A 16,695-nucleotide genomic window follows, 5' to 3' on the forward strand; every position below is an offset into this window, starting at 1 on the left:
CATATCATTTTATGTGATAAAATCTGAATAAAATTTCATAGTGAAGAAATTGATCTAAAGTTAATTGAATTCCATTTACAGAGTGATCTGGCGTAAGTTAATGTAAATATGATCGTTTATTTTATCCTGACATTTCTGACGAAATAGACACGCATAGTGAATTCTGTTATATCATTGACTTTGTGTCTGATTTGAAATATACTAGCTTATTCTGCAATTTTTTAAATTGGTTTAATTGACAAGGAATACGACCCCATATATGTGATCATAAACTGTTCGAAATCAGGACACTATATAACTGTTATTCGGGCTTCAAATGTGATATAGACTTCATACTCCCTGTCATTATCCCTATACATTATTAATATTTTAGATACACGCCATATGTGTCGTTACAATTACCAATATACAGCTGTATCATGGGCATCAGCTCGGGAATATGTGAAAGAACCAACAGAAGTTTACTTATCATCATTAGTAAAGACGCCATCAAATTAAATTAGCTATCCAGATTTCCTCCGAATACTACGGTTACACAACCCGATATGAACATAAACATGAATAGATTGCGTCCTCATGCAATTGGATTGTTAAAGGTCCGTTTTATTTCATGTTATTGTTAGAAAATAAGTTAATCAACGCGAGGACGTTGCGTTATCAACAATAAATCAATAATTAATGCGTTACCTGTTTGCGAAAGATTTGTTTGTGTGTTGAATCAGGCAACGAAGTGGTTCACCTTTGTTTGACTATCAATGTTGACATTATTTTCCTTTTAATCTCTAGCTATTTGGTTGAATTGATGGTCACATGAACACAAATTAAAAGTGGTCGAATTGGTGAAAAAAATTGATCTAAAGTTAATTGAATTCCATTTACAGAGTGATCTGGCTTAAGTTAATGTAATTATGATCGTCTTTTTGTCTTGAAATTTCTGACGAAATAGACACGCATAGTGAATTCTGATATCTCATTGACTTTGTGTCCGATTTCAAAACAGAAACAAAAATAATTAATTGATAAAATGCAAATAAAACACATTCAAGAATATAGACGATACACTTGAAGTGACAAGCCACACTGGATTGAAAAACAATTAATTGCTGTTTAGAAAACAGATATGAGTTACATAACTAAAATATGTGTTTCATTCTGATAATTGTTCGGCAACAAATCTAGTTAAACAATATACATTACCAGACAGAGCATTGGTTTTTTATTGGGTTTGCCAGTGAGAGAGAAATATAAATTATCAACACGTTTTGGGGTTCATAATCTTGTTGAATTTAAGTGTCAGTAAACTTTCATTGCCAACTTTTGAGGATACGACTAGCATTGGCTCGTTTTAATGAAATATACATTTCGATCACAAACATACAAGAGGCACATATTGTCCTGAATAATTGCCACTGGACGATAAGCAAAATACAATAAATCAATACAAATAAAGAATATCTTCTTTTATCTATTATCTTTTTAATGTTTCGCTGAAACTTTTTTCCCTTAACGTAAATTATTTTCAAGTTACACTTTTCTAGTTCCTCTGGTTGATAATAGTAATAAATTAGATTAGAGTGCTTTGTCGCAATTATGTTATCGTTGACATTACTTGATGTCTTTTAAGCCTCAACATTCACTTGTTATCTCATGAGCAACACGACGGGTGCCACATGTGAAGCAGGATATGCTTACCCTTCCGGAGCACCTGAAATCACCCCTAGTTTTTGGTGGGGTTGGTGTTGTTTATTCTTTAGTTTTCGTTTTTGGTCGTGTGTACTATTGTTTGTCTGTTTGTCCTTTTCATTTTTAGCCATGGCGTTGTCAGTTTATTTTCGATTTATGAGTTTGACTGTCCCTCTGGTATCGTTCGTCCCTCTTTTACTTCAATTGGTGAAAGGGATTGTAAAATTATTGAGTGAACACTACTTGTCTTTTCCAGGGAATGGTGGCATTAACTCTTCTGAGTGTTATAACGTTATATCTCACTTTAACAGACGCATTAGATTGTGAGTATACTTTTAATTGAATATAGAAATTTGATTTGAATTTAATAATCAATACTATTCGAAGTAGTTTTATTGATATTGAGTTTTTTTTAATAATATACTCCGTTACAGTAATCGTTGTAGTTTCTATTTTAACAAATGAACTTAAATGAATGAGTATTTATTTGTCATTATTTTTATTTTCTACATAAATGCTACAAAACTGACATATGTGTAGTTTAGAGGTCGTTCACTTTTAACTTTAGTAAAATCGTTTAATTCTAAAAAAAAAAAAAAAAAAATTCTGAAAAATCATCATAAAATAAAGACAAACCTGACAGTTTCTGATTTTTTCAAAACTTGAAAGTACATGAACATAACATTGATATTATACATATATTTATCATATGTTTAGTAGTAAATACAGTAGTTTTGCATATGTGATAAATAGCCTGCTGTTTAATCCATATCGCGCAACTTTGATGCGCACCCTTTATCGCATACCCTTTATCACACCCCTACCCTTTATCGCATACCCTTTATCACACCCCTACCCTTTATCACACCCCTACTTTTTTTTTTTTTTTTTTTTTTTTTTTACATAAAGTCAGTTTTGTTTTTTTTTTGCTTAAGAAAATTTTTCCTCAAAATAGTAAATTTTTTGAATGACGTCATTGTTTGGTATGTGACGTCACGAACGTCGAGTTTTCATATTGTATGTGACGTCACGAACGTCAAGTTTTTTATATTTTTTGGCACACTAAATGCAACTATGAAAAATACAAAACACACAAATTAATACAATAATAAACAAAATATTTTTAAAACAACAGCACGCAAATTGTAAGGTAACCCAGGTGCTTCGGATAAGTAATTAAGCAGTTCTTTTCAGGCCTTTGAAACAAGACAAAAGTAGAACTGAAGGTAACCCAGTGCTATGGACCAGAAAACAGTTCATTTAATATAAATACTCTTCTGTTGAAATATATGATAAAGTGTATAATACATGTCAAAATCCGTATCACATGCCGTATCACCCTCGACCAATATCATCCCTCGGGCCTAAAGGCCCTTGGGCTGATATTGATGTCTCGGGATGATACGACATATGATACGGATTTTGCCATGTATTATTCTCTATATATATATATATATATATAATATATATATATATATGTAACTGGAATGAAATATACTAGCTTATTCTGCAATTTGTAAAAGTTGTTCAATTAACAAGGAATACGACCCCATATACCATGTGATCATAAACTGTTTGAAATCAGGACACTATATAGTTGTTATTCGGGCTTCATATGTGATATTGACTTCATACTCCCTGTCAATATCCCTATACATTATTAATATTTTAGATACACGCCATCTGTGTCGATACCATTACCATTATACAGCTGTTTCATGGGCATCAGCTCGAGAAATATGTGAAAGGACCAACAGAACTTTACTTATCATCGATAGTTCAATCGAAATCACTAATATATCGGATACTTTTATGCCACATTATGTTGAATTAGTCACACCAGACCATAATCCAATCAGGTATTTAGTTCAGTTATAGAATGTGTTCACATAGGAGACATAACCCATACATAGATTTAGTTTGTATTTTGTTACTTGTGGTGTTCTTTTTGTTATTCCGGTCGAATGTTAAGGAAGTACAATTCATACAATGAAAAATTGTCATGAAATTATATATATTTATGATAATGGGATTGCGCGGAAACTATAGTGATGAACAAAATTCAGCATTTCCGAAAACTGAACATAATTATTTATCATTTCAAAAATGTATATTTACCTAACTACTGAAAAAGGTTTTTGAGAGTGCTGTCATTTTGGATGGAGACAAAATAAGTCATACAATTCAATGTGAATGTTTTCTTAATTCATATCAACTCTCTTCGTCTTTTTATCAGTCAAACATTATGGATTGGACTTCATCAAGAAATTAATCCAGTTCGCTTACTATGGGATACATGTGATGAGTATACTACAAATAATGATCAATGGTCAGCGTCAACTGAAAACTCAGAAGGTTGTGTGACATTTAACTATACAGACCAAATGTTCTCTATACAATCATGTACCACTACACAACCATTCATATGTGAAGATACGTTTGAAGGTGAGGATATATGTAAATTGGTCCAGCTTGCATACACGCCGAAAAGATCTGAACGCGTGTCAATTTACACACATATATATATATCGTCGCAAATGTAAAGATTGTGTATCTTCCTGAAACCACCATTTATTGTGGACTTTACATTTTTAATAGATTTATACGAAATCTCAATTGAATGCAGAGAACTTTATCCATACAGCCATACTATACATACGCAAATAAAAGTAAAGTAGCATTAAAGTACCGATATCCACCTTTTAGTATGAACGAAGAAAGCACAATAAGCAAAACAACAAACACATTAAATGCTGCCAGTATGAGTTGATTGATTGATCGCTTGTTGTTTGCTTTACGCCACATTAACACAAAAAGGCTATATCGCGGCGAGACCTAAAAAGATAATCATAGAAAATATCGCATTAAAAAATGTTTACGACGTTTTTTTGTTTAATTTACACACGATTCGTCAGCGGTAATATTTTCAGTCGATGATATCTCGAAAGAAAAATTTCCAGTTCGGTGCTGATAATTTTGCTATCTATGAAAAAAAACCGTTTCGTCGACAGAAACTATAACAAAATCGCAGATCCAGCAATACAAAATAAGAATATAAGTATGATAGGACTACAAAATTAAAATATTTCATTCTTGTAATGTATCTATAACGTTGTTTTATTCAATATGCATAAACTTTAAACTTTGCTTTGCTTTTTCAGCTGTTGCTGATTGTTTCGACGAGTTTACAGCTAGCGAGCTAGCAGCAGAAATGCCCCTTGACATAATAGGGTCAGATGAATCTACTGATGGAGTGGTATCACCAAAACCGTATGAAGAATGTGCAGATTTGTGTTTAACTTCCGGATGTGTAGCATTTCAACTAGAACCCAACTATAAGACAGATTGTTACAGATATTATTACGATTACTCTAATGGTTTAGAATTAAGTAGAGAGACTAACCTTGTATACTTAAACAGTATGTTTCAAATTTCATAATTTCATTATGAAAAAGATAGAGCTTAGCAATTTTTCTACTATCTTGCTACACACAGATCGAAAAATTTTGTAACGCTGCATTCCAATCGTCTATACTTTTTAAAATTAATAAATCGTGTCCTCAAAACATACAAATCAACAAGTCAAAAAAAAAACACGTCTGCAACAAATGATTATATGTAAATAACAAATATGTTCGCCTGAAACCCAAATATGTTCAAGGAAGCGTGAAAATGGGGAAAATATATTGTTTGGCGTTTAGATTTAAAAGATCATAGGGAACATGTGTACTAAGTTTCAAGTTGATCGAAAACTACCTCGACAACAACCTTTAACCTGAAGTGGAACAGACGGACGAACAGATGAACGAACAGACGAACGCAAGGACGGACGGACTGACAAACGAACGAAAGGATAACAGTTATACTTTATAAATGTCGTTTTAATACGAGTCTATTTTAACGTTGTACAAAATGTATACGAGTTAAACAAAACAATAAAAAACTAAGTTTCCTTGTTTTATCTTGAGGCAAAACAAGCAATGAAATACGAGTGTTTTATATAATAAATAAATCAACAAATCAACATTTATTTAATCATAGTGCACACATATATGTATAGTAATGTCACAGAAGACAGGTGCTCTTTTTATACCATTTAGCTCGTCATAATCAATGTGAAACTGTGTTAGCGTAACATGGTTACTGTTGATATTTTTTAATCGAGAATGTGTTCCCTCAAAGCAACAATTCGTCCAAGAAATATTTTTTTTAGTTGAGCATACGTAAAAAGGTAAAATCATAGTTATATATGATATGGCCTTCTAAATTTTTTAATAATGCACCATGAAGGATTTTTGATAAAAGAAAAACACTTTTACATGGTATACAAGTATGCACTGTTTAAAAGAATTATCAAAAGAAATCGTGGGAACAAATACGACTGGTCAATATCTAACACCCCATTTGACTGTAGAATGGATGTGGCCTGGTGTAGGGTCAAGTTTCTATTCTTAACCAATGTACCCTCATCTTCGGTAGCAGTCCAAATTACCACGATATTAATACTGAACGATCTATATTACAGGAGCTGCATAATGTATTTATTGTTTAATTGTTCTCGATCAAAACATGCATGAAACATTATCCCCTTGACGTTAACCAACCAAAAATCACAAATCTATATATCTATTACCGTTTTATGGTTTATTTCAGAAATATTCACATTAAATGACAACACTTCATCCACCACACCGTTAATATCAAACTATTATTGCCCGATTTCTTCGTCATCTGTTCGTCCAACGTCATCGTCATCATACAGCAGCGATATAACAAAGTCAACATTAAGTGAAACTACACATATTGCAGTCTACAGTTCGGATCCGACAATGATATCAACAGAATTACTCAGCAGTCAATGTATGCATGCCTTAGTATAAGTATAATATATATATTTGAAATAGAAATAACTACACCTTTTCCCCATTTACGACTTGGAAATGAAAATTCGAATAAGGGCTGCAATGCATTTGAAATAAAGTAAACAATGTAGAGATCTGTATGTGTTTTAAACAAAATCTTCATACTAAAATTGTTTGTATGTTTGGTTTTTGGTTTTTGTCTTTGACTAACGAGTAATAAGTGTTGTCTTTTTTTTTGTCATACGAAAGGTAGGCGTGCTAAGTGTAAATTAAAACAATAGCTCGTCAATAACCTCTTGTTGTCTAAAGGAAAGAGGTGTTTCGTTAAAAAAATTATTTAGTTATAGCACTTAAGGGTTAAATTGAAGATATTAACAAATGAAATTCCAAAGAATTTGAATATCAATTCAATCTAATTCATACGAGTATGAAGTACAACGAAATCCATGTTCTATATTTTGATTAGATTGAACATGTTTATTTATGTATATATTTGCCTGGATCTTATCGATGTTTTGGGTTTTGTTTTAACTGTTTACACTTTTTACTTGTTTGGCTTTTTAACAGTTTTGATATGAGCGTCTCTGATGAGTCTTGTGTAGACGAAACGCGCGTCTGGCGTATTATATTTTAATTATGGTACCTATAACTATTTTACACCGTGAAGGTTTGGATTTTAGATTATTTAACCATAACAATGAGTAATATTTTATATTACTCAGTCATCAAGTGGGAAATGTAACAACATCATTAACATTGATGTCATTTTTAAACCCTTCAAAGTAAATAAATCAGCCTTACATTTTCCTGACATTGACTTGACATTGAAAAAATTACACAGATCCTCTTTATACGTTGTTTGGGCAGGTTCCGTTCACTTATGAAAATAATGTTCCAAATCAATGTAGATGCAATCTAACCTTATTTGTTTGCTCCACTAATAAAAGATTTTTTTTTATTAGTGAGCTGACAGGAAATTTCAAAACATATTTATATTTCAGCTACCACATCAAGCAGTGGAGTAAAGACAACATCCAATGTTGTGAGTGGGACATCTTCGTCTACATGCTACTGTCCATGTTCTGCTTCAGTTCCAAGTAGTTCTATAACAACAGAAGAATTACAAGCAAAAATAGATAAAATGCAGACAGAGCTAACAGTTGACAAAAAAGAGACGTCATCGTATAAAAGAAGATTAACGAGCGCCCCAGATAACCGTGTTTCTGCTCAAAGCATTGGATATGTTGGCGTAGTGATATTGACGATTGTGATAGGACTACTTATTGTAATTGACATTCCAACGCTTGTTAAGGACACACGAAACTTTTTTAAAAGGTGTTGTTCTTTGTGCAAAGGCTAGTTGCTCAGTTTCACTGTGGTTAAGACAAATATTATACATTAACTTTAAAGATTATACCTTTCTGAATATAGACAATTTTGCCATGTGATTAGGGACTTTCCGTTATGAATTTCCTCAGAGTTCAGTATTTTTGTGAATTTATTTTTAAAAAATAAAAATGGGCCATGTGTACTACGGAGTTGCGAAAACAATCCTATCCTGGAATGGGAAGTTTATATAGATATAGGAAGATGTGGTGTGAGTGCCAATGAGACAACTCTCCATCCAAAAAACAATTTATAAAAGTAAACCATTATAGGTCAATGTACGGCCTTCAACACGGAGCCAGGCTCACACCGAACAACAAGCTATAAAGGGCCCTAAAATTACTAGTGTAAAACCGTTCAAACGGGAAAACCAACGGTCTAATCTATATAAAAAACGAGAAACGACGAGAAACACGTATAAATTACATAAACGAACGACAACTACTGTACATCAGATTCCTGACTTATGACAGTTGCAAACATTTACAGCTGAATTAAACGTTTTAATGATACCAAACCTTCTTCCATGTTCTGAAACAATAGCACAACATAGAATAACACACGATAAAATATCAATTGGCATATGACTACTTTTTGTTTTCCAAGGGTTGTGCAGCATATTTTTAACATGTGTATGTACCGTGAACGTGCATAGGTTCAAACCTATATCATAATTATGTACTACTCCTCCATTTACTTTGGGTCTTCCTGAGAATTCAATTTTTACCCTTACCACTATTTAGCACATGACACATCACTAGTAAATTAGTTTGTACATAGTTTCATTTGGTGCATAGTTATAAGGAGAGAGAAATATACAAAGTTCAGTTACAAGTATGGCATCGAAAATTAAAAATATTATTTAACATTACTGACACTGTTAATGTATTGATATTAAAACACTCAATCAAAAATAAAACTGAACTGTATAACTTGTGCGGATATCAAGCAGTAGTAAACAATGAAGCAATTAACATTTTCCAGCAAAGATGGGTGACGTTTGTTCGTCATCCAACAGTATACTCAGCGGAAGTCGTTTGATTTTTAAAAGTAACTTAATAAAACCTGTGTGAGCATAATGGTTTATTAATTAAAATCGATAGTTTGGTTGATATACACCTGTATATTGTAGCTTTTTGTATACTCTTTCCAATGGACTGTGTTTAATCCAACACAAGTAATCAAAATATTTGAATTATCAAACAAAAGATCACGAACATCAGTCAATGATTTAAAGATTTTATTAACAGCTCGTTTCCAGTAAAACTAATAGTGTTTCTATAGAGAGATGTAACATAGTTCATAGACTAATTGTGTGAAGTACTTGTCGAACATTTTTGTTACCTACTATATGAGGACTTTAGATATGATTTAGTAATTAAAAGCGAATCCGTTTTTTGTGGAATTGTTTCAAATCAGGGTAAGTTGATAATCATAGTAAAATTCCTAAAACAATGAAAACCATATCCTGTTGAGCATTTTCTTCTTTTTATTTATTTGTTGGTAAAAGTTAAGATATTGGCATTTATATTGATATAAAATTTTAGTATGACTTCCATTTTCAGCGGGATTTTCTCGGTGTGTTGAATAGCTATTAGGGGTCTTCGGTTCTTTTCTGCTTTTTGGTCGGGTTGTTGTCTTTTTTATTCATTCCAAATTTCTGTACTCAATTTTATAAAATTTGATTTTCAAATTACTTTTTTTTAAATAATTGTCGATTTCAACATTTTGATACAGAAATAGTGTGATTAAAAAACAATGCTGCTTATTATCATGGTATAACAAAGAAGGAGCGGATTCAAACTTTTATTCAATATTCAAATAGAAATTAGGCCATCCATGTAATGGTTTGTCTTAAAAGGAGCAGTTATCGTGTACTCGGTTATATTTTTATCAATATTGAACAAAGGCAACATTAGTATACCGGTGGTCAAAAGTCTTATATTATTGAGAAAAAAACAAATACAAACCAAAAACGAGGGACACATCACCTGTAAGGTGAAAACAAAGGAACAATAGGTACATCGAAGTGCAACAAAGAAAAAACACCAACACACAAAGAAACGAACTATTTGATTACAACTGCCATATTCCTGACTTGCTTCGGGACATTTTAAGAAAGACAATATCGTTTGATAAATAAGAGCAATCATTGTATAATCGGTAAACTTTATGTTTCGATAAAAATAGAATATTATGGTTTGACAAAAAAGACGCAGTTATTAAAAAATCAATATTGAAATAGAATGTTATGATTTCACCAAAAAGGAGTGGTTATTGTGTTATCCAGTAAAACATTTATCAATATTGAAATTGAATGAAAGTGAATGTTTAAACTCACATTGGAAACATGTGTGTAGAAGATCAAGTTCTTATTGTGTGCCCATCTTAGAGAATTTCTATGGATGCCATTTATGACTGCACAACGAATAGTATGTTGTTAATTTCAGAAAATATTAAATTAGAAAAAAAAGTTATAGGCACAGTTTTTGCTTCACTAGTTTATATCGTGAAAAATCGGATGTTCGAAATCAATATACGCCGTTCCTGTTACTAATTAATGTATACATGTATGGCAAACTGAGGATTGAAAAATATTCAAATGTCATCCAAAGACCTACAATATTTGCATGAAAGATTTTGCAATGCAATCCATACAATGCTGTATGATAATTTACATAGAAGTGTTATCATTCATCAGTAAATAGTTCACATTTTGACTATAAAACCAGAAATAGAGAAGATACATTGTAGAACATGGATTTATATTGCCAAACAAAAGCATTGATAAGGTTAACATTTTGAAAATAGAGGCAATTGAGATTTTATTCCAAATCCGTAACATCAAAACATATTCTGGAAGTGTTACTGCATCTGGAAACTTAAAGATAATTATACTTTTCCCCTTTTATTTAAAACTAATGGCTCTTTTTAGAACAATCAAAAAAAGATATTTACTTATTTCTTTTAACATGTTTAAGTTAATCAGATTTTATTGCTTCACATCTTCGAAGCTCACGCTCCTTAGAAATGAGCAGCTTACTGTGTTAAAGTTTTCTATGGCGTACTAAATTATAATCCTGTTACCTTTGATAACTATTCTATGTTGTGTCATGTGTACTGTTGTTTGTCTGTTTGTTCTTTTCATTTTTAGCCATGGCGTTGTTAGTTTATTTTTGATCTATGAGTTTAACTGTCCGTCTGGTATAATTCGCCCCTCTTTAACATCTCATACATAAAGTAAAATGATAATACCGACACATCAAGCCCAAAGTTACAACAGAAACGTTTAACTCGGAAGTATTACGGAATTTCAAAAGTCAAAAACTATTACTTCAGAGGGAACGCTACGAACCATCAAGCTTCATCCCTAAAATAATTGAAACTACATTTTTTGAAGAAAAAAAAACAGTGTTTACTCCAGTTGTGGGTCAAGTAAAACAATGCTAATATACCAGATCAATTTATTTTACAATATTGCGCTCCATTCCCATGGTAACCAATAGGGTAAAAAGAGGGGTTTGAAATTTGGTGAAATGTGAAATTTCTCAAATTTAAGATGTTGCATAATGAAAAGTATGAAAAATCAAAAGATATACAACTGTTTACCACAATTTCGTTAATTTTCCCCATATTTATTTTATTGACAATCAGATTCAAACGCTATAATAACGTTTATAATTATCTCAATTTTCCCAAATTTGAATGCTATTTTTCTTAAATCTGCAACAGCATAATTGATCAAATAGAATATATCCAAAAAGTACCACACCTAAACAATATAAATCAAAAGAAATATTGAGAAGCCTTTGGACAGAGGCCACGGTGACAGTGATTCTCTGAATGAACTTTCTCAATTTGTCTATGAAATTGTGCCTTAGATATATCTCCCTTGAATGAGCTCTTTAATAGTAAGTGCACAAAAGATAGTTACATGTCATCTTCCAGTAGCAGAAGACACTTGTCAACAAATCAATGATATGCAGTATCTTCTTTGATGTGGCTTTACTGTTTTCATGATGTTATAGATGGAGTGTTCTTTTTCCCAGTATGCAAGGATTACTTGTAACACCAACTTTAACATTAAACCATCATCTCAGATATGTTTATTCCATTTAGTGGGCGAAACCAGTGATGTTCGAACTTCATCGATCAAAAACGGGTCTTATCACAACCACTTCTGTATGTCTATATTCAACCCACCAGGTTTTTTTTTACATGTCCTGTACCTAGTCAGGAATAATTATGTCAGATGTATTTTAATAGTTCGTTTCTATGTATGTTGCATTGTCGTTTGCTTTTGTTTTGTTGCATTTCAGTATTTCTATTGTTTCTTTGTAATCTCTTGCAGTTCATGTGTTTACCCCGGCTTTAGTTTGTAATCCGGATTTGTTTTCTCTCAGACTTTTGAACAGCAGTATACTACTGTTGCCTTTATTTATATGTGAAATGGAAACAAAGTTCACCTGCTATCCAGAAATATTTACATTTAGAGATGTTAAATATGGTTTCTCGGTCATAAAACTATACTCAGTATCCGAGAACAACATTTGTGTTCGAAAAACAAATTCTAATAGTTTAATTGGTTGAATTAGGAGTACGAAAATCTTACTTGTCATTTTACGACTGCAAGACCACACCTGGACCTCTCTAAAATGTCGTTTCTTTTTCTGTCGACCGATTTAGCTTTTTATATTGATGTATTCTCTTAATCGGCTGTAACGGATAAAACTCTTGAAGAACAGAAAACCAAACGATTTATTAATTTCAAAATATTTATATAAAAAGAGGATTCCAACAGAGTAGATTTTTTTTAAATAATGAATTAGTTAATAACGCATAAAATTTATTTAAACCCAGGGAATCTATAAAGACTAGCCATCTTTTTATTTACTTGTTTCTTTTTCTGTCGACCGATTTGCCTTTTAAATTGGTGTATTCTCTTAATCGACTGTAACGGATAAAACACTTAAACGACAAGAAATCCCACAATTTTATTAATTTCAAAATGTTTTAATAAAAAGAAAATTCCAACAGAGTAGATCATTTTGATTTTTCATTTATGAATAAGTTAATAACGCAAAAAATTTATTTAAGCCGAGGGAATCCATAAAGACTAGCTATCTTTTTATTTACTGTAACATTAACTGGAGATTTATTTAATAAGTGCGTGTCATGTTAACGATATCATCGTGTGAATTGGAGTTTTAATTACTTTTATGGCGTTTAAGGTTTGATTTAAAGTACTATATAGTTTTTACAATTATGGTTATTTGTGACATTCAATATTGGTTAGTGATCACACATGATCATAGTGTGGGACGGTTCTATGTATTTTAGTAATTTTATAGTGCATATTTCACAATAACAGGAAAATAATGAAATATTAAGGAAATTGGTGTTTTGGTTGTTTGGTTGTTTGGTTGTTTTAATTGTTTGGTGTTTTTATTTTTTATTTGAGTTTTTTTCACATTCTTTGTTTTGATCATTTATTATCAACGTCTATTAACATGAGTAAAATACACAATGCCATTGTGGAGCAGGAACTGATGTTTTTGTCCCAGGCGGATAACCCTGGCCTCACAACTTTTTGGAACTTTTGGTCCTCGGCGATCTTCAACTTGGTAGTTGTTATGGCTTTCCAACTTTTTACATCTGAACATGGTTTTGTGTGGACGTAGCGCGCGTCTGGTGTATAAAAATATTCTTTAACCTGTTACCTTTGGATGGCTATTATTCGATTGTTTCTCTGTCCTATATTTTCTCTCATTTATCTGTTTATTTATTCTAACCGTGTCGGGTAATGTTGTCATTTTAATGTTTTAATTAACACTGCCATTAAAGCGGGAGGTTTTGCATGCTACAAAACCAGGTTCAACCCACCATTTTTTCATAAAAAGCCCTCTACCAAGTCAGGAAAATGGCCATTGTTACATTATAGTTCGTTTCTGTGTGTGTTACATTTCGGTGTTGTATCTCTGTTGTGTCGTAGTAGTCTTATATTTGATACGTTTCCCTCAGTTTTAGTTTGTAACCCGGATTTGTTTTTTTCTTAACGATTGATGAATTTTGAACAGCGGTATACTACTGTTGCCTTTATTTATTTTAATTGAAAAAGTTTCATTTAGCATTTTCAACTTTTATGGAAGCCAGTTATTACGTCCATGCAAACATAAATATCTCATAAGTATATATTGCGTCAATTCTTAACATGAAATGTTGTAGCAACGACAAATTTAAAGCAGCTCATTATTTGAACTAAAAATGTCGATATTTCGACTATATATCTGATAAAATTATAATTTTTGGGAGAAGATATTATGTATTTATTTTATTACGTACATATTAAATCATTTCGTCCGTCCTTCCTTATAACTTATAACGTATAGGGGGGAAAATTGAGATGTGGTATTGCCAATGAGACAATGCACCACACGAGATCAACGTGACACATAAATTAACAGCTTTTGTTCGCAAAGCTCATAATGCATATTCATCATGGTAAAGTAACAATCATTGGTCATCACATGGCCTTCAACAATGAACAAAACACAAATTGCATATTAAGGTGTTCATTGTTGTGTTTAGTGTGTGTGATTTCGCCTAACCTGCCATTAGCTATTGAGGACAACTCAAAAACTAAGGGAACACGCTAATGTTGAGGTCTAATAACCTTCTTCACTGTGGTCAATATTTAAAATGGCTTAGGTTATGTTTACTAAAATGTCTATTGTTTGAATACGTTAGGAATATAATAAGGCTATGGAAATCAGGGTAAGTAAGCTTACGGTGACCTCTATGTTTGACTTCTGTGTCATATCTCATAGCCAATCATACCACATCTTTTTTATATTTGCATTTCTCTTTACTATCACCTTGGTCTTTCCAATTACTTGTCGTAAGTTACCCGGAAAAAGGTTAGAATATAAAAGATACACTTAGATAGCAATACAAAAAAGTAAATAGGATTCTAAAAGGATTGTCAACACTATGGCACAAAACAATATGAAAAGACAAACAGCAGTTATCTTTTTTTGTGTTTGTCCAGATTGTAATAAGGCCATACCATTGACCGAGGCTTGTCAAATTTTAACATTAAACTACGACAACTTTGATTTTCTGTGTTGTTTTAGTTGCCCATGAAACATAAGTTTTCTGTGTATTGATTAAAAAATAATAATAACATCTGTATAAATAGATACCACCGTACAACAAACGACAAGTATCAATTTCTTCTTTCTATATTAAAATAAATGCGAAAATAGACAGCTTAACTTAAAATCGAAACTTATGGCGCCATTTTGTTGTATGTTACTTTGATAACGTCTGCGTAATTACAGTTTTATCTGGTATACAAGAGTTCGTGATGTATGTCTACCAGACTGAAACAATATTGTGTGACTTTTAGCGGTAAATGAGTCTCTATTTGAATTATTCAAGTAATCAGCAATTCAATTATATAAATGCTTACAATTGTAAGATGCATTAGATATAACTATATATATATATGTATATATATCCGTAACTACCGAGTGATTAATAATTCAAAGCATCTTAATTTACTTTTAAGAATGTTTGCAGATGTTAATCTTTAGTTGCTGTAAATTTTGAAGCTTTTCGTCATATTGCATTGATAATATCTATTCGTTTGCTCTTTAAAATCAATATAAGATGACACGTGCACTCATAAAAGAATATTGAATATTTACTGTACATTTTATGCATTCGCACTAGGGAATTTTGTTTGAATCAGGTCCGCCATTGTGTGATACGAAAGAATATTTCAATCAAACACACAAAAATTGTTAAACATGTTCTTGATATCAACATTTGCTGCTAGGTTTCTTTGTTAGATCGTATCGTGAAGTTTGCATACACATAAATCGGTTTTTCATGTTTAGGATATCACTTGGAAAATATAATCTCAAAATATTTTAATACTTTCTAGTAAACATCAGAACTTTATCATAAATTAAAACAGTTAACTCCTCAGATTGAATAAAGTTTAGATCAACAAGGCTTAGACTTTTTCTAATTTGAATTGATCTGTAATGCAGTCTGTCGTGACAAAATGAAGTCTATACGTAAAATTGAGAATGGAAATAGGGGATGTGTCAAAGAGACAACAACCCGACCATAGAAACAACATCAGCAGAAGGTCTTTAATGTAGCGAGAAATTCCCACACCCGGAGGCGTCCTTCAGCTGGCCCCTAAACAAATATATACTAGTTCAGTGATAATGAACGCCATACTAATTTCCACATTGTACACAATAAACTAAAATTAAAATAATGCAAGACTAACAAAGGCCATAGAACTTGGGACAGGCGCAAAAATGCGGCGGGATTAAACATGTTTATGAGATCTCAACCCTCCCCCTATACCTCTAGCCAATGAAGAAAAGTAAACGCATAACAATACGAACATTAAATTCAGTTCAAGAGAAGTCCGAGTCTGATGTCAGAAGATGTAACCAAAGAAAATAAACAAAATGACAATAATACATAAATAACAACAGACTACTAGCAGTTAACTGACATGCCAGCTCCAGACTCCAATTAAACTGATTGAAAGATTATGATTTCATCATATGAATATCAGGCACAATCCTTCCCGTTAGGGGTTTGGTATCATATCATCATAACATATATGAGAAACACATAACCCGTGTCATGCCAACAACTGGTTTTTGAATAAATGTGTTTAGTTCCGATGCAAATACCCTATAAGTGAATCAATATTAACGCCAAATATGCAATCTTT

General features: G+C 32.0%; 2 protein-coding genes across 3 annotated transcripts in view; both read left to right on the top strand.

Moving 5' to 3' along the window:
• Positions 1-8,076, top strand: part of LOC139480848 (uncharacterized) — a 29,958-nt gene extending 21,882 nt beyond the window's left edge. For both annotated transcript variants that reach the window (XM_071263748.1, XM_071263747.1), the window contains exons 2-7: positions 1,940-2,006; positions 3,356-3,542; positions 3,920-4,128; positions 4,845-5,102; positions 6,337-6,543; positions 7,547-8,076. In XM_071263748.1, coding sequence (XP_071119849.1) covers positions 1,943-2,006; positions 3,356-3,542; positions 3,920-4,128; positions 4,845-5,102; positions 6,337-6,543; positions 7,547-7,905 — 1,284 coding nt within the window. In that variant the 5' untranslated portion in view covers positions 1,940-1,942 and the 3' untranslated portion in view covers positions 7,906-8,076. The remainder of the gene's footprint in view (positions 1-1,939; positions 2,007-3,355; positions 3,543-3,919; positions 4,129-4,844; positions 5,103-6,336; positions 6,544-7,546) is intronic.
• The window catches only part of LOC139480849 (uncharacterized), a 94,201-nt gene that overhangs the window by 22,111 nt on the left and 55,395 nt on the right, over positions 1-16,695 (top strand). The gene's annotated exons all lie outside the window — the stretch shown is intronic.

This window comes from Mytilus edulis, chromosome 7 (genome assembly GCF_963676685.1).
Source record: "Mytilus edulis chromosome 7, xbMytEdul2.2, whole genome shotgun sequence".
NCBI lineage: Eukaryota > Metazoa > Mollusca > Bivalvia > Mytilida > Mytilidae > Mytilus > Mytilus edulis.